The sequence below is a fragment of the Oryctolagus cuniculus genome, chromosome 15 (genome assembly GCF_964237555.1).
Source record: "Oryctolagus cuniculus chromosome 15, mOryCun1.1, whole genome shotgun sequence".
NCBI classification, from domain to species: domain Eukaryota; kingdom Metazoa; phylum Chordata; class Mammalia; order Lagomorpha; family Leporidae; genus Oryctolagus; species Oryctolagus cuniculus.
In genome coordinates, this window is record NC_091446.1 from 81,446,033 (window position 1) to 81,463,596 (window position 17,564).

The 17,564-nt window shown below is 64.5% G+C and overlaps 1 protein-coding gene across 13 annotated transcripts in view; it reads right to left on the reverse strand.

The window, feature by feature from the left end:
• Positions 1-462: 462 nt before the first annotated feature.
• The window catches only part of ARHGAP22 (Rho GTPase activating protein 22), a 191,336-nt gene continuing 174,234 nt past the window's right edge, over positions 463-17,564 (reverse strand). For 10 of the 13 annotated variants that reach the window (XM_051837514.2, XM_051837520.2, XM_051837519.2 and 7 more), the window contains 6 exons: positions 9,217-9,424; positions 6,334-6,466; positions 5,386-5,459; positions 4,889-5,010; positions 2,868-3,702; positions 463-876 (listed from right to left, as the gene is read on the reverse strand). In XM_051837514.2, coding sequence (XP_051693474.1) covers positions 654-876; positions 2,868-3,702; positions 4,889-5,010; positions 5,386-5,459; positions 6,334-6,466; positions 9,217-9,424 — 1,595 coding nt within the window. In that variant the 3' untranslated portion in view covers positions 463-653. Of the gene's footprint in view, positions 877-2,665; positions 3,703-4,888; positions 5,011-5,385; positions 5,460-6,333; positions 6,467-9,216; positions 9,425-14,338; positions 14,831-17,564 lie in introns of those variants that run through there. The other 3 variants (XM_051837523.2, XR_011382574.1, XR_007916083.2) reach the window with 3 other exon arrangements.

Below are 17,564 nucleotides of genomic sequence, written 5' to 3' on the forward strand. Positions count from 1 at the left end.
GGGTTGGGGGGGAGAGGTGCCAGAGGCAAGACCCAGGCCTGTGTCTGTGCCAGCAATACGGGTGCCCCACATCCCGCTTCTGAACGCACCCTGCAGGGGGCGCCTCACCACTGAGGGAACAGAGAGCACTTGGTAAAACCAAATGACTCACTGGGGCAGGCGCTCAGCACTGTGGGTAAGGCACCACTGAGGACCCCACATCCTGTACCAGAGCACCTGTGTGCTAATCCTGGCTCCACTTCCAATCCAGCTCCCTGCTCGTGTGCACCCTGGGAGGCAGCAGGTGATGGCTCAAGGGCTTGGGCCCCCGCCACCCATGGGGGAGAGACCCAGGCTGAGTTCCAGGCTCCTGGCTTCAGCCTGGCGCAGCGCCGTGGAAACCTGGGGCGTGAGCCAGTGGCTGGGAGAGCCGTCTCCCTGCCTTCCAGACACACAGGAGGAATGAGTCCATCACGCGGCATCGTGCTTCCAGGGCAAATTTAATACACTTGCGGAGGGCTTCCTGGGGGAGGGGCCTAGGGTGCTCTTGGCAGCGGCCCCTCCGCCACCCACCAGGCCCTGCCTGGATGAGTGGGCGCCGCAGCCCCCAGCCTGCGAGTGAGCTGCTGCGTTCCTGGCTCCTCGCCCGGCCCGGCCCAGCGGGGCGCTCGCCGTCACTCCTGCTTGGGCGCGGGGGCCCCGGTCAGGCTCCCCAGGGTGGAGAAGAACTCCTCCATCTCGCGCTGCAGCAGCCGGTTGCGGCGCTCGGCGTCCTCGCGGGCGCGCTCCGAGTTGCGCAGCTTGATCTCCAGCATGCTGCGCCGCTGCTTCTCCTGGGCCAGCTCCTCCTCCAGGCGCGCCAGCTGCCGCCTCAGGTCGGCGCTGCCCTCTTCAATCCTGAGGCATCAAGACACACAGGCTCAGCTTTAGGCTTTGGCTCGCTGGCTTCGCCAAGCACGCGCCACGCGCCGGGGTGGCCCTGGGGGTCTCCCAGTGGGAGCTGTCACACCGGCCGCCAAGGGAGAGGCCCCTCCCCGTGAGCCCGCCAGCCAAACAACACCGCTGCGTTAGCGCTGGAGGCTGGAAGCCCCGCCCCCAACTCCTGAGCCCCAAGGCCACTCACCCCACGCAATAGCACAGGCCCTGCGGGAACGGTGCAGGGGAGCTGGATCAGGGCCCAGGTGTCTCCTCAGGCTCAGGTGCCCCCCACCCCCGCCTTGGTGACACTTCCTGTGGTCACAACCATGCCCTTTGCTGCCCCCACCAGAGCCCACATAGCACCGCCCCCACTGAGTAGGCCGAGACACCTGTCGGCCTGTCCGCTCCTTCTATCCCATGGGACCCCGTACACCGGGACTGAGCGCCAGCCCGGGGACACTGGACACCGTGCAGTGACACCCAGCATCCGCTTCTGAAACCAGTCACCACGTGTGCCCGCACAGCGCCTGGCCGATAGGCGTGGGGCACAACAGCCACATCCCTCACCCACTGGGCACAGCCTGGAGCTCACAGAATCTGCCTCTAAGAACCCGGGCTGGCCTGCAGGACATCCCAGTCTGTTCTGGGGGTGACGGAAGGCAGCCCGGCCCCCTCAGGCCACACAGTACCACTCCCACTGCCCCTGTTGTTGAGGCACAGAGCAGGGGCACGCTCCCCCACAGCACGCGGCACCGGGCGAGGGGCTAACCCCCAGGGCCGTCCCAGGCACAGAAAACCTCCTCCTCGCTCGCGTCCCTGCCTCCAACCAGGACAGCACGGCCGGGCCGTGTGCCGTGAGTACGCTACGGGGCTGGCGGCTGCAGGCCCGCTGCCTCTGGGAGCCTCGTCCAGCTCAGCCCACCGGGCCGCAGTTCGCATGGATGCAGGAGGCGCCCAGGCATCCTGGGTGTGCCAGGCGATAGGCGAGCGAGCTTGTGCCCAGAGCGCCTGTGCGGGCACTGAGCCCATCCCCAGCAGGCCAGGACTGCTCAAGGTGCACCTCTAGGGAGGTAGGAGGTGGCTCACAGCGGATGCAGGAGCACCCGGCTCTGACTCCCTGGCCCGGGCCTGCGGTTCTTATCCGTGAGCTCATGGGCTGCAGTCACCCTCCACCCCTGTGTGTCAGGACGGGACCTGCAGGGCCACCTTTGGCTTCCGGCTGGGGGTTTGCCCTGCGCTGTACACCTGGGGCGGTCTCCTCCTCCCAGCCTGATCCTAGGCAGGATCTGCAGAATGTTCGTGGAAAATGCAATTTGGTGCAAAAGAAATTTTTTTTAGATCCATGCCTTTTTTTTAATTCGCATTTTCTATGAACATTTCGAAGCTCCCTGTTCAAGTCCTGGCTCAGGCACGGCTGCCCCCTCCTTCCAGCCCCCGCTGGAAACCACAGGAATGCCTCCCGGTAAAGGAAGCGCCCACAACCCGCCACAGGCCCTGCGAGGGTGACAGCTGACGGGGCCGGGGCGCTGCGTGGGGCAGCCCTCGGCCTGCAACCTGGGCTGCAGAACTCAGCGCGGCGCTGCAGGGCTCTGTGGCGGGGCGGACCCTGGGCCCGTCCGAAAGGTCCCGGGAAAGGATTCGAAAGATGATTCTGTGTGGCTGAGCGCCGGCCTCCTCCCGGGCGTGCACCCGTGGGAGCCAGGAGCAGGCAGGGACTCTGCTCCGGCATGGGGGTGTCCCGCTGTGCCACACTCCTGCCTCAACTTACCTTCTTGGTCCGCTTTCCACAGCTTTGTAAAGTGGCCAGGCCCAGGCACGCCGGCTGGCGGGGCCGGCCCTCGCTCGCTGTGCCTGCAGCAGGCACTTAGGGAGCACCGACTGTATGCAGTGCCTGCCAGCTCGTGGCGCTTTCCCAGCGACAGGGCCACTCCCCCCACCTGCAGTGGGGGTCCTGCGGCGCTCCCCGTTACCTGTGCAGGCTGCTCTCATACTCAGTCCTCTGCCGGCACAGCTCTGCCCTGAGCTCGGAGACCAGGTCCTGAAGAGCCCGGCCGCGGCGGCCGTGGGCCTGGGAGGGGCTGCCCGGGTCGCTGGGCTCGCTGCCGGAGACGCCGCCCGTGCCCACCTCGTCCAGGCCGCGGCCCGGCTCTGGGGACCTGCGTTCGTCACTGCTGCTGGGCAGCGGGGACGGCTCGAGGGCCCACTCGGTGTGCAGGGAGCTGCAGGCGGATGAGTCGCTGGCCCTGCAGGCCGTGCAGCTGCTGAGCGAAGCCTCGCGGGAGGACGAGGCCGCGGACCAGGCGGTGCTGGCCTCGCTGGCTGTGCCGGGCAGGGGGCTGGGCGCCGGCACGTTGTCATAGGTGGACAGTCTCTGCGCGGAGCCCGCGTCCTTGAGCCGGTCCCCCGAGGAGGCCCGGCGGTGGCCACGCAGGGAGGACAGCCCGTTCCTGAGCCAGCCCCCGCCCGAGGACACGATGGGCACCTCCGGAGATGAGCTTCCGGGCCGCAGGGAAGCCTTCCAGCCGGGCAGAGCCTGCAGCCGGCTCCCTGGGCCGCCGGCGCCCGCAGCGGACGTCCTGGCCAGCGCAGCAGCCGCGGGCCCGTCCAGGGAGGAGGTCCTGTGCGCTGGCGGGCTGGGGCCGCTGGGCTCCCCCTGGCTGGCCCGTGGGGCCTCCTCAGAGCCCCAGCCCACAGTGCACTGGGAGCCGCCGCGCGGGGAGGTGGGCCCTTCCGGGGCCTTGGCGGCGAAGAGCTGGCTGTGCTTGCGGATGAGGACAGTCATGAGGTGCTGGACCAGGGACGTGCCTGCCAGACACAGGGGAGGGGGTCATGGTGGTGCACGGAGCCACAGCCAGGACCCAGGGCCCCTGGCCACACGCCCGCCAAGTCCCCCAGGCCTGGGCAGAACCAGGTCCTCAGACCTAGAGCCCACAGATGGTGGAAGCACTGTGCCCACGCCTACTCCACCAGCTGGCCAGGCGGGCAGGCAAAAGCAGGCCTGGGGCCATCAAGGCTGCCGGATGAGCAGGTGGCAGTCTGGGGCTGGAGACCAGAGCCTTCACCCCCTGTACCGCTGGTGGGGGCTGGGCCACTCTGCAGGGCACAGGCTTCTGGGACGGGGAACAGAGCAGTTCTTCACACGTGCGTGCACGCAGTCCCATGGGCATGCACACCCAGAATCACGCACGCACACTCCCCGAGATGCAGGCTCCAATCCTGTGCCAGTGCCGGGGGCACCCTGCTGTGGAACTGGCCCCTCGCTGCCTCCTGGAACCCACAGCCACAGAGCAGGGTCCAGGGAGGTGGGCTAGGTGACCAGGGAGACTCCCATGCGGGGAGGGGCTTTTGTCCCCTCCCCCTGGGAATCCTGGGAAGAATCAAGTGAGGGGGAAGTAAGCTGGCAGGTGGGGACTTGGTTTTCCTGGCCTCAGAAGGCCGGCTTCACTCTGGGCATGGGAGAGGCAGGACAGCGGCACCCTCTCAAGCCACTGCCTCTCCCCCAGGGAGCAAGGGCCACAGCCCTCAGTGGCGTGGCTCTGGCCAGGGTGTGGGGCTCTGGCCCCTGAGCTGCACTGACTCCATCCCCACGCCAGCCTACACCTGCACCCGCGTGCCAGTGGCCTCACGGCTACTCACGTCTGTAGAACAAGACCACTCCCACGGCACGGGCTGGGAGCGAGGCTGGTTGGGGGCTGCTGGGACTTTGGATTGTTCACATTTTAATGATTTATCACAGAAGAGAAATTCCCCAGGGCCTGGCGCCCAGGACCCCATGACAATCATTTAATTGTGAAAGGTGAGCAGAACACGTCTGTGTGTGTCCAAGGGCAGGCCACGGGCTCCTCACCTCGCCTGGCCATGCTAACTGCACCCAGTGACCGGCTGCCACCAGCGAGAGGGCCTGGCACTTGGCTGGGCTGCTCGTGAGGATTTGTCCTGCACCCAAGCGAGCCCACGCCTTGGAAGCCCCCGGTGCCCCCCCCCCCATTACCTTCCATGATGGTCACTGGGTCTTCCACCTGTGGCCGCAGGATGTTGGGTCCAAAGACAGTGGCCAGGTTCTGGACGCTCATCTTGTTGACATCGGAGTGGGCCTGTACCTCATCCAGAAACCTGCGGGGGAGCCACAGCGGAAGAATGGGACCCCCACAGCCATCCATGCTGCCCTGGGGTGGTCATGGCGGCTGGGCACGGCCAGCTGCCCGGCCAGGCTTGTGGGAGGGCAGAGCTGCCCCTAGGGGGCGCAAGACGGCCATGAGAAGTCACGGCCAAGGGACAGGAGCCCGCCGTCTTCCTGGAAGGAAAAGCAGGCAGAGACAGGTGCTCTGGGAGAGGACCACCTTGCCTGGGGGAGGACCTGGGAGGGGTTGTGGCCGAGGGGCAGACACGGCAGCAAAGGTGCCCCGGGGACAGAGGTGCGTCCCTGCTCCCATGGGCCTGCAGAGAGGCGGGCCTGGGGGTGTGGCCTGCACAGGGCTGTGCACTTACCTGCAGATGTATCTGAGCAGGTTGTAGTTGGCCTGCGGAAGGCTGCTCACTTGTTTAGCCAGCTCCAGAGTCCCCTTGGGAATAAGGAGAAAAACACAAAAACACAGGGTTTTGAACCCAGGGGACAAGGAGCATGGAGGTGGGAGGGGTGAGCAGCTGTGGGGCGACGAGGAATGGCTCAGCTCACTTATCAAGGCACAAATATTTGCCAGATAACAGCCTGAATCTCCCCCACCGACCTAGGGCTGCAGCCGGCACCTGCGGGGCTGGGGGAGGGAAGGGGCGGGCTGTGCCCTGTGTCCCCAGAGCCAACTCAGAATCTTTTAGGAGAAAAGTAGGGCAGAACTAGGGAGACAGGTCTCCCTGGTCCTGAGCCTCCTGGCAGCCCAGGGTGGGAGATGGCTGTGGCCCAGGACCACCCACAGCATGGCAGCCAAGGCTGGGCGCCCTGGCCAGACACCATGTGCAGAATGACAGGTCTTCCATGGGCTGGTTCACTCCCCAAGGGGCTGCAACAGCTGGGACCAGGCCAAGCAGAAACCAGGAGCTAGGAACTCCATCCAGGTCTCCCACAGGGGTGGCAGGGGTCCAAGCCCTTGGGCCATCTCCCACTGCTTTCCCAGGCGCATTAGCAGGGAGCTGGATGGGAAGTGGAGCAGCCAGGACGCAAACCAGAGCTCCGGTACAGGCTGCCAGCAGGGCAGGTGGCAGTGTAACCCACTGTACCACTGAGCCGCGGCCCAGACGGGGTCTGCTCTAGTCTCTGGCCCTCCCAGAGACCTGCACGAGGGGTGGAGCCCCCATACACAGAGCAGGGTACTCCTGCACCCACCACGAACAGCACACCCCAGGAGGCCCCTGCCACGAGCTTGAGTTGGGGTCCTGACTCCACGTGCCCTCCGCCCAGCCACCACCACCCCCCCAGGCCGGGACCCCGGAGCCACTAACCTCCCCCTCATCCTTGGTGAGCAGCTGGGCGCAGCTGAGGAAGTCCTCGTACCTGGCGAAGGGGACCACGGGCTCGGGGAGCTCCCGCAGGTAGAGTTTCAGCAGGGAGGCCACCGTGTGCACGTCCGTCGTGCTGGAGGGGGCGGGGGAGGAGGAGGGCCCTGTGAGCTGTGGGGGTGACCAGCTCACCCCCGCCCCCATCTCCGCGGGGCCGCCTGTTGTCTCACGCCTGTGCAGACCTTTAGCAATGGCTGTCTCTTCCGCATCAACTGCGTGGGACTCAAGGGGCCACCTTGGAGAAATCAGGGGTATCGCACGTGACCAGGGCCAGCTCCCACAGAGGCGGCGGCAGGGGCCATCCCACGGGGCTCCCCGAGGCTGCCCAGCCCTGAACTTGCCCTTGACCAGAAGGGGATGAGCTGGGTTAGGTACCTGCTGGGTTCCTCCACCAGGAGTCCTGTGCCCTGGCCACCAGGGCCTGGGCAGGTCAGAGGCCCTGGGCTCCTCTGGTCACCACCTTTCTCCAGCATTTTCAATGTCCACTCAGGCCGCAGTGTCCTGGTCCCACTCTCACCCTGGGTCCCGCGTGTGCCCTGGCCAAGCCCTCATTCCAAGCCAGGCCCGGCCCTCAGACAATCCCTCTGCTTTTCAAGGGCCCAGATTTAATGCCTGGACCCAGAGCAGGCGCTTGGCCGCCCGGAGCTGCAGCCCAGCTCTGTTCCCCACTCTAGCTTCCTGCTAATGAGCAGGGTAAGGGTTCCTGCTGCCCCCGGGGGAGGGAGACCCGGGTGGAGTTCCCAGTTTCAGCCCAGCCTAGCCCAGCCCTGACTGTTGCTATTTGGGGAGTGAGCCAGAGAAACACAGTCGTGCCTCCATCACGCTAGAGGGAGAGACCGAGGTCTTGCAGCAGCCAGGTCTGAGCCAGGCTGAAGCCCAGGAGCCAAGAACTCCACCTGGGTCTCCCACACGAGGGGCCCGACCCAAGCACTCGGGCCCTTGTCCGCTGCCTCCCCAGCTGCACGAGCAGGGAGCTGGAAAGGAATTGGAGCAGTGGCGACTCCAGCGTGAGAACTGGTGCTCCGACATGGACGCCAGCATCGTGGGTGCTCTTACCCCAGCACCACGAGGCCAGTCTCTCCCTGTAATCACTTAAGCCCCAGCCCCACCATTCCCACACTTGCACACACACACTGGGGTTCCATGTGCCCCTCTGCACCCCAAATCCACACACCCAGGGCCCCTCCCTGCCTCCGGCCTGACAGCTCTTGGTCTGGTGGGGCCAGATAGTGCCCCACCCCTGCCCCCAGCTTCCCCGTCCATGTCCATGTCCTCCACTGTGGACCCCTGGGTGGGGGTGGGGGGGCGGGGAGGGTCACCAGGCAGTAAAAGCAAAGAAGCGTGGCAAGGGCCAGCCCCGAGGGCTCCCCCTTTTCCTGTTGGGGGCACAGGGCCGCTGCTGTGCCAAGCAAGGTGAGCAACCCCTCCACCTCACCAGCCGCACCCCTGCCGCTCAGCTATGCCTGGCCCTCACCCCAACCCAGCACCAACTCCCCTGGGGTCCTCCTGCCCCACTGTCACCGTCACTGCAGGGGCCCTGCTGGTTTTGCTTGGGACTTATTCCTGAACTCTCCTCCCAGCCAAGTGCACCCCCCCACCATGAATCCCATTCCTCCAGGCCCTAGGGCAGCACCTCAGGATCTCCCAGCCTGCAGAGCAGGGCAGAGCGGGCACCGCAGGACCAATCAGCTGCCCCCTGCCCAGGGCAGCGAGGTGGGTCAGTGGGAGCCGTGTGTCCTCCACCTGCACCGCCCTCCCCATCTCTGCACTCCTGGGAGGGACCCCTTGGCCAGGTCTGCCTCAGTGCCCATCCCCCACCCCTCTCTGCCTGCACCTGGGGGCCTGGCCCACACCTCCCTGCCCCCCCCAACACACCCTCAAACATGGTGGCCTTCCCAGGACCTCCCTGCACCCTGCGCAGTCTTTCCTGAGGGTGCTTCACCCCCACCCCCACCCCCACCCCGGGGCCCCACTGGGCTCCTCCCAGTCAGGGTAAGGACTGGCGCCCCAACACCCCCACTGTGCCAGCGCTCGCCGTCCCCTTAGCACTGCTGCTGCCGCCGGTGCCCCCCAGGCCACCTCTGCCTTCCTCAAGGTGCTTCCTCTGCAAAGGGGTGGGGTATGCTGTGCTGGGGGCGGGGGCCCTGAGGGTCCAGCATGGGAAGAGACCCCTCCTCAAGCCTCAGCAACAAGGACACGGGGCCCAGGACCCAGGGGCAGCCTGATGGGAGGGCAGAGGCCTCCGGCTGGGTGGGACTTACTAAGGGGGTGCGGCCTAGGCCCCGGGTCTGGAGGGGAGGAGAAGGGGACCCTGTGCTGGACGGGGCCAAGAGGAAACGCCGACACCATGGGCAGGCCAGAGCGAGGTCCCCGGCCCCCGGGGGCAGCTGCAGGGCCAGAGGCAGCCAGAGCTCAGGGCTGCAGGGGACGGGCAAGTCCAAGTCCAGAGGCCTTTGGATGCCGTCCTGGGGGGAGCAGTAGGGGTGGCCAGAGAGCGAGGAGGCGGATAGGGCAGCCCAGGGGTGGTTTAAGCTGGGCAGGCGGAGGGGACACCCCCCCCCCCAGTCTAGGATACCTGAGAAGAGGCGGGGCAGAGCCACCGATGGAGCCTGAGGCCCAGCCAGCCCGAGCCAGCCCTGCAGAAAGCCAGGAGTCCCAGACGCAGCCTGGACACAGCTACCCTGGCCCAGCAACCAGCAGCGGCCCTGCCTGCCTTCGGTCCACCAGCCCAGGGTGAAGGCCCCTCCAGGAAGCAGCCCATCCACGGCAGGCATCCATCCCGGGACGAGACCCCAGGGCCCTGCGCCCCGCCCCGCTGCAGCTCACCTGTCAAACAGCGGCTTCTCCCCGCAGTCGAAGGAGTCCTGCAGGTCCCTCACCAGGTTGGCCTGGCCAGGCATGCGGAAGAGGCCCTCCTCGGAGAGCCCGCGCTCCCGGATGAAGTCCACACACTGCTCCACCAGCAAGGGGGCCAGGCGGGGGCCATACTTCCGCTCGTGGTGGACCGTGTCCTCCAGGCGCTGCCCGAAGATCCCTGGGCACAGAGAGGAGCTGGTCATGCCCTCTGCCACCCAGCTCATAGGTGGGTGCAGGGTGTGCGGGACCACAGATTGAGGAAGCAACGCAGAAACCGGAGGAGTGCACCCCAGGAGGCTGGGCCCTGGGCAGACAGAGATGACGGAGAGCAGGAGGGAACCGCGGGGCCAGTGGCCTGAGCTGGCCTGGGAGATCGTCCCAGCAGGAGCAAATGGCCCTCGGGGAGCATGCACGGTACACCTGATGGATGGTTGCAAACAGGAAACCACCCCGTGGCCACCACCAGAAGTTATGAGCAAACAGATGCCCGTTGTTTGCTCCCACTGCGCACGACACAGCAAGGGGCCTTGAGGAGGCACGGCTCACCGGACTAGACATGCGATGCTACGGAAGCCTGTGCAAACCCAAACCACAGGCAGACGCCGCCTCACCCCTGCTAGGCTGGCTAAGGTCACACACACAGAAAACCAGGAGCGTGGGCGAGGATGAGACCTGGGAACCCTGGCACATGGCGGGGAGGAATACAGCCTGGGACAGCAGCCCAGGGTGGAAAACGGTAGGGCAGCTCCTCAAACCGAACCAGCAGAAACGGGGGCCGGGGCCTGGTGCAGTGGCTTAAGCTGCCACCTGCGATGCTGGCGTCGCACATCGGCAGAGCAATGATGGAGCCCCGGCTGCTCCACTTCTGATCCAGCTCCCTGCTAATGCACCTGGGAAGCCAGCAAAGGATGGCCCAAGTGCTTGGGCCCCTGCACCCACGTGGGAGACCTGGAAGAAGCTCCTGGCTTCGTCCTGGCCCAGCCCTGGTCACTTGCGGCCACTTGGCGAGTGAACCAATGGATGGAAGACCTCTCTCTCCTTCTCTCTGTCTTCAAATAAATCAATCTTAAAGAAATAAAAAAGGAAATTCACTGGTGGTACATACTCCTCGGTGCCACAGTTCAGTAACATTTGCAAAAAAGGCAGGGACAAGCATGAAAAAAATCAGAGAGGAAAAACATTTCCTATAGAACGAAATAGCAAATGAGGGAGACAGGCACAGAGGGAGGGCAAGAAGGCAGAGAACTTGTGACTCAGGAAACACGTGGCAATGAAATACACCACTGGGCTTCGAGGTTCCTGGCAACCCAGGCAGAGGGGAAGGAGTTGCAACCCACAGACCCCGTGTCCCACGGCAGGGTAACACAGGAAACCTGGCCCTGGTGAGAGCCCCTCCCAGCAGCACGGCTCCGTGGCAACAAACTACCAGGCACATGGCTTCTCAGGGACTGGGATGGAGCTACATGGGGACAGGGGGCCAATTCGTCCCCTGATGCCTGCCGTATCCCCATCCCCACCCCACGCAGCTCTGAGACACGGAGCCGGCCACACAGCAAGACAAGGCGGGCAGATGTGGGGGAGGAAGACGGCTCCCTTCCCAAAAACACACCCACAGTGGGTGGGCCTGGCGGATGCCAGCGACGTGCACAGGTCTGTGACCACATACGTGCACACATGCACGCGAGGGGAGTCTTGTGCACAGGAGGACGGCGTGGAGTAGCAGACACTCAAGGCTACGGTGACAGGTGTTCTGAGCCCGTCACACACAGCATTCAGCCCTGCACAACTTGATAATTCAGGGACTGTCATCATCATCATTACCTTAGCTTTCCAGAGCAGCACACTGAGAGAGGGGTTTAAGGCCCTGCCAAGTTCAAGTTCACCCAGCAAGTGGCAGGGGCAAGGTTCAAACCCAGGCAGTCTGGCTCCAGAGGCAATGTTCCTGGCTGCCCACGCTGGGGCCTCGACACGCCCAGGCTCTCTGCCCTGTCAGCCGATCTTGTCTCACCAGCAGGGGCTGAGCCACTGAGGGACTCGGCCGCCCCAGCACACAGCACTGAACACAGGGGGGTTTGACGCTGCTACGACCCCAGCCCGCAGCTTGCCTGGGGCAGTGCTGGAAGAAGCCAGGCCAAGGAGGCCCCAGGCCCACCACTGACAAGGCCCAGAGTGGCCTGGGCTGCTCCTGGGGATACAGGGACCCTGCTGCCTCTCCCCCCACCCCAGGCTCCATCCCCATGCTTGACAAGAGACCACACAGGTCCAGACGTGCTTGTTTAGCTCATGTGACGCTGGAGGCGCTTTACAATGAATTCTCGAGTATCCAAAGACAGGGAGTGGGCGTCGTGGTGCAGCGAGGTAAGCCCCCGCCGGGCTGCCCCCATCCCACACTGCAGTGCGGGGTTCAACTCCCGGCTGCTCCCTGTCTCCAATCTGGCTTCCTGCTAATGCACCTGGGAAGGTGGCAGGTGACAGCCCGGGGGTACTAGGGTCCCTGCCGCCCACCTGGGGATGTGGACGGAGCTTCTGGGCATCTGGGGAGTGAGCCAGTGAATGGACGACTTCTCTGCCTCTGAAATCAGTCAACCTTTTTAGAAAAATCAAACCAAAGGGCCGGCATCATGGCACAGCAGGTTAACCGTTGCCTGGGATACCAGCATCCCGTATCAGAGCTGCTCCTTTGCTAACACCCCAGGAAGGCAGTGCAAGATGGGCCCCTGCCACCCACGTGGGAGACCCGGATGGAGTCCCAGGCTCCTGGCTTTGGCCTGGCCCAGCGCTGGGCTGTTGTGGACATCTGGGGAGTGAACCAACGGATGGAACTGGTGCACTAAGATTTTTTTAATTTCATTTTCCAAGAACCTTTTGAAGTCCCGTCCTGTAACTCTCCCCTGGGCCTCCTGCGCTGAAGCCCCTTTGTTGCCCAGCCTTGTGCCTGGGACAGAATCTAAGCATGGCAGGCGGGCAATGTCCTGCCCTAGCTTCCTCCACCAGTCTGCAGGGTGAGTGCAGAACCTGGGCCACGCCCACTGTTCACACAGCACCAGGCCCCCCTAGCTCCCGGGTCTCCAAAAGGCCCTTCCCAACCCCAGTATTAATGCCGCCTCTTTCAGGCAACCCTCCTGACCAGTCCAAGACAGGGCTGCCAGCCAGGAGAAGGTTGTCCACAGGGCCCTGGCCCCTCTAAACAGGAGAGGGGGTGCCTGCAGGGGGACCCCTGGGACTGGGGGGTGGCGGGAGAGGCTGAGAGCTGGCCAGCAGCCTGCCCTGGCCAGGGCTACAGGTGCCACTCATCCCTCAAATACTCAGAGACCTTTCAAGTGCTGGGCTTCTGTCTGGCATGGGGGAGGGGCCAGGAGCGGGGGAGGGGACACAGGCAGGCAGGTGATGTTCAAAGGCCAAAGGCCACAGAGATCAAGATTAGGAGGCTGGGGCTGGTGCTATGGCTATGGCGTAGGGGGCTTAGGCCACCACCTGCGGCGTCAGCATCCCACATGGGCACCAGTAGAGTCCTGGCTGCTCCACTTCCGATCCAGCTCTCTGCTATGGTCTGGGAAAGCAGTGGAGGACGGCCCAAGTGCTTGGACCCCTGCACCCGTGTGGGAGACCCAGAAAAAGCTCCTGGCTCCTGGCTTCAGCCTGCCCCAGCCCTGGTTATTGGGGGCCATTTGGGGAGTGAACCAGCGGATGGGAGAGCGATCTCTCTAACTCTGATTTTCAAATAAACAAATAAGTACTTTTTAAAAAAGATTAGGAGGCTGCACTTGCGCTAGGCACACATTCGGGCTCCATGGAGGAACGGAGTGGCCCCTCTCTGGCCTTTGGTCTCACCATCTGTAAAATGGGATGGTCACCTGTCTCCAGGAGCGGAGGCGGGAGGCAGGACCGCCTGGCTCCCAGCCAGGGGCTAGTTTGGACTTCAGGTGTGGGCTGCCCCTCCCCCACAGCCTCCTTTCCCACCCAGCTGCTGCCGGCCAAGCCTGGCCTCCTTCCCGAGCCCTGCCCACCCCTCCCCTCCTCGCCAGGGTCTCTCCGGCAGAGCCTGGCGGGGCCTGGCCCTGCACGCCCAACTCCCTAGCCCTCCTGGCAAGTCTCAAGGGGGAGCCTTGCCAGGAACTAGTTCCAGTAGATCTGTCAGATCTGGAAACCCAGCCAGCCAGCCAACCAGCCAGTGTGCGGCTTCCTCCAGGCCCCGCGCCGGCTCCGCCACCGCCACCGGGGGCGGCTGGCAGGCTCTCCTGCGTGCCTGTGAACCTGCTGGGCTGGCCTCGCCTTGACAGCTGCTGTCTCTCCCAGGATCTCCAGGGAATCCCAGGCGGGGCACTCACAGGCTCCTCGGTCCAGTCCCTGCCATTCCCGGGGCTGCGAGCACAGGGGGAGCATATTCCGGGCGGGGCACACGGGGGCAGGTGCAGGAGCACACCCGGCTTTCCTCCCCGTGGCCTTGGGAGCTGGCTCTGCAGGGCCCCCAGCAGGAGAGGGAGGCCTCGGGATTCCCTCTCGGAGCTGAGCCCGGTGGCGGGCTCTGGCCTCATTCAGCGGAGAGGCTCCGGGAGGAAGAACTCCAAAACTCCTCCAGTCACCAGCTTGGGGTCATCCACAAATTCCCGGCTGTGCTCTTACACTCCTTACTCTCTGGTCCCCTGCCCTCCCAGTGCCCATGCCCCCACTCCCCACCCTCCCCGCGACTATCCACCCAGAGACCCTACAGACAGGAATCCCAGGTTGCAAACTCTCACCCATAAGATCCGGAGAAACCAGCAGACAGAAGCTAACCTAACTCTGGAGGGGTCCCTGCCCGGCACAGGCCTGCACTCAGCCTGCCTGCCTCTCTCAGCAGTGGGGGCTGGGAGGCGATCCCCTGCGTTCCCGCCACCCCCACCCCCAGACTCAGTTTCCCATCGCTGCACAAGAGCCACCCCCTCCCAGCAGGACAATGGCGGGGGCGCCAGAGCCTCGGCCTCCTCCCTCGGACACGCACACCCCCCACCCCCTGCCCCGTGGCGCCTCTCTGTGCGACTCCCCAGCTCCCCCGAGACACGCATGCACGGCGCCCTCGGTGGGGGGCGCCCGCACCCCGACCCGCCCCTACCTGGGGCGGCGGGCACACAGCAGGCGGGCAGGCGGCAGGGCTGCCGTGGGCAGGCGCAGCAGCCGGAGAAGGCCCACGCGGCCGGCATCAGGCCCATGGCGCGCCCGGGCGCGGCGGCGGCGGCTGGAATGCCCGGCACGCGCGCAGGTAGCGTCTTGCCCGCCCGCCGCCCGCCCGCCCTCCGCGGCCAGCGCCGCCCCGGGTCCCGGACCCTGCGGCGAAGGAGGCCGGTGGCAGGCGGGGTCGGCTAGGGAGCCAGCGGGAGCCTCTGCTCGGAGGCCGGTGGGCACCCGGCAGCGCCCAGGGGCGGCTCCGCGCTAGCCTGGGCCAGGGCAGGTGTTTCAGGTGAGGTCCCCGGGGCTGAGTCACCCAGCCGGCTGCGGGCCTCAGCATGGGTGCCCTGGGCTCCCGGGCCTGCAAGCTGGGGGGCGGTGGTGTGGGAGAACGGAGGCTGAGACGCTGCCCGATTTGCCTGGAGCCACACAGCTCTGAATCATCTTTCTGCAAAGCGTCTCTTCCCTTGGGAGGAGACTCTTCAGCACCCACAACCCCACACCAGGGGACAGCGAGGAGTGGGAGGCGCACACGGCACTGGACACACATCAGGAGGCAAGTGAGGGGCTGGCCCTGAGACACAGCTGGTTAAGCCGCTGCTTGGGGAACTGGCACTCGCTGCGGGAGCACCGGTTCAAGACCCAGCTGCACCACTCCCCATCCAGCTCCCTGCTAATGCACCTGGGAAAGCAGCGGGCAACGACCCAAATGCTTGGGTCCCTGCCACCCATGTGGGGGGCCCAACTGGAGGTCCTGACTCCTAGTTTCAGCCTGGCCCAGTCCTGGCCACTATGACCATTTGGGGGCAGGTGGGGATTGAACCAGCAGATGGAAGATCTCTGTCTCTGTGTTGCTTTGCCTTTCAAATAAATGTTTTGTTTTGTTTAAGATTTATTTACTTATTTGAAAGAGTTACACAGAGAGAGAAGGAGAGGCAGAGAGACAGGTCTTCCATCTGCTGGTTCACTCCCCAAGTGGCCACAATGGCCAGAGCTGAGCCAATCTGAAGCCAGGAGCTTCTTCCGGGTCTCCCACACAGGAGCAGGGGCTCAAGCACTTGGGCTGTGTTCTACTGCTTTCCCAGGCCACAGCAGAGAGCTGGATCAGAAGTGGAGCAGCCGGGACTTGAACCAGTGCCCATATGGGATGCCAGCACTGCAGGCGGCAGCTTTACCCGCTATGCCACAGCGCCGGCCCCAAATAAATGGTTTTTCAAGTAGGGGCTGTGCTACACCGGCCAGGGCTGAGATAAAGGCCCCTGGGTATGGGGTATCTGTGGTCAGAATTCAGAGATGGAGGGCTGGGAGTGGGGAGGAGGTGGGCACACGTCTCAGGCTGGGTGTGTAGGCAGGGCAGGGTCACACCTTGGCCAAGGGTGGGGCACTCCCCACAGGCGCACAACATAAGGGGTGCCCAACCTTGGCAGCCAAGCTCAACGCTGCAGAATTTTTCAAGACTCGAAGTGAACACCAGAACAACCGTGATGAGCATAATATCTCGTGTTCACAAAGAACAGCCCTGCCCGTGTGTCTGCACAGAACCCCCTACCCCACCCCGGGCCCTAACCCCACTCATACGCCCCCCGCCCCGGTCCCACACATTGAGGTTTTGTTTCTCCTGGGCACCTTCAGCTGAACAAAGCCCCCCACCCCCACCACCCAAAAGGTGGCCGCGGCCTCATCGCCATTACCTGACCCAGTAAGAGGGCTAAGGATGGAGCGGGCACACGGCACAGCCACAAGGGTCCCTTAAAAAGATGACAGCAGAGGGAAACAGAGCCACAGCAGAGCAGCAGCAGAAAGGACAACGGACTGGGGCAATGGGGCCACAGCCAGGGAACCCCGGAGGAGACAAGGGACCCGCAGAAAAACCTGCCCTGTCCACACTGCACAGCTGTGTGCTGCTTTAAACCCCTAAATTTGTAGCAATTTGTTTCCGCAGGGGCCAGGTTAAGCCACCACCTGTGGCACCAGCATCCCACATGGGAACTGGTTCAAGTCCCAGCTGCTCTGCTTCCAATCCAGCTCCCTGCTAATGCACCTGGGAAAGCAGCAGAGGATGGCCCAAGTGCTTGGAACCCTGCACTCAGGTGGGAGACCCAGAAGGAGCTCCTGGCTCCTGGCTTTGGCCTGGCCCAGCCACAGCTGTGTGGTCATTTGGGGAGTGAACCAGCAGATGGAAGACCTGTCTCTCACTGCAACTCTCCTTTCAAATAAATAAATCTTTAAAGAGAGAGAAGAGGGAGGGAGGGAAAAGAAGACAGAGAAGAGAGAGGTGTCTGACCTAGAGAGGATCTGACCTCCCTGGGGCAGCTAGGGCCGGCCCTCTAAGCCTCAGTTTCCCTACCTATGTGCTCTCTGTTAGACCTGCAGGCCCCAGGCCATCTCTCACACCACCCCCAGGCTCTGAGGCTCTGATGACCACTGCCAGTGAGCCCAGGCTAAGCCCAGGCCCTGCCAACGCCAGCCGCCACCACCACGCCCATCTTGGGGGGTGGTTTTTAGCTGTGGGGCCTGTTGGAGGTGGGTGCCCAGGGAGCTGAGACCCTAAGGGTCTGTCCTCTCTCACAGGCGACCGTTCTGCTCCGATGGCCTTGTCTGTGAGTGTGACAGGGCCCAGGCTGAGGCTGGGGTCCGGGAACTCAGGGACCACCTCTGCCTTCAGTCTCAATGTCCCCTCCCCTCCATGAAGACAGCCCAGCTCAGGCAGCTACAGCGCTCCAAGCTGCCTGGCATCTGTGTCCCCACACAGGCTTGACCCACTCCCAGCCTCGCTGTGTGCTGCCAGGCAAGTGGCTGAGCCTCTCTCTGCCTCGCTGCCTCTCCAGATTCCACCAGAGCCCAGCGAGGGCAGCCCCGTGGCAAGCAGGAGCTCCTCCCCTCTTCCCTCAGGGCCTGCGATGGGCTGAGAGCCAGAGATCCCAACCACAGGGCCCTGGGGCCGCCCCGAGCGAGCGCCCGGCTGCAATGCCAGCCGCCCACTTACTCTGCGCTGAGTCAGCAGAGGCTGTTGAGGCCCCCTCCTCCGTGGAGCCGGGACACAACAGGACCGACTGCGCAAGGGCCACTGGCAGCGGAGGCGGGGCCTGGCCATAGCCAAGCCCCCACTCTGCCCTGCGTCCTGAGCTAAGCACTGGGCAAGAACTGGAGCCTGCACTCACGGCTGCCGTGGC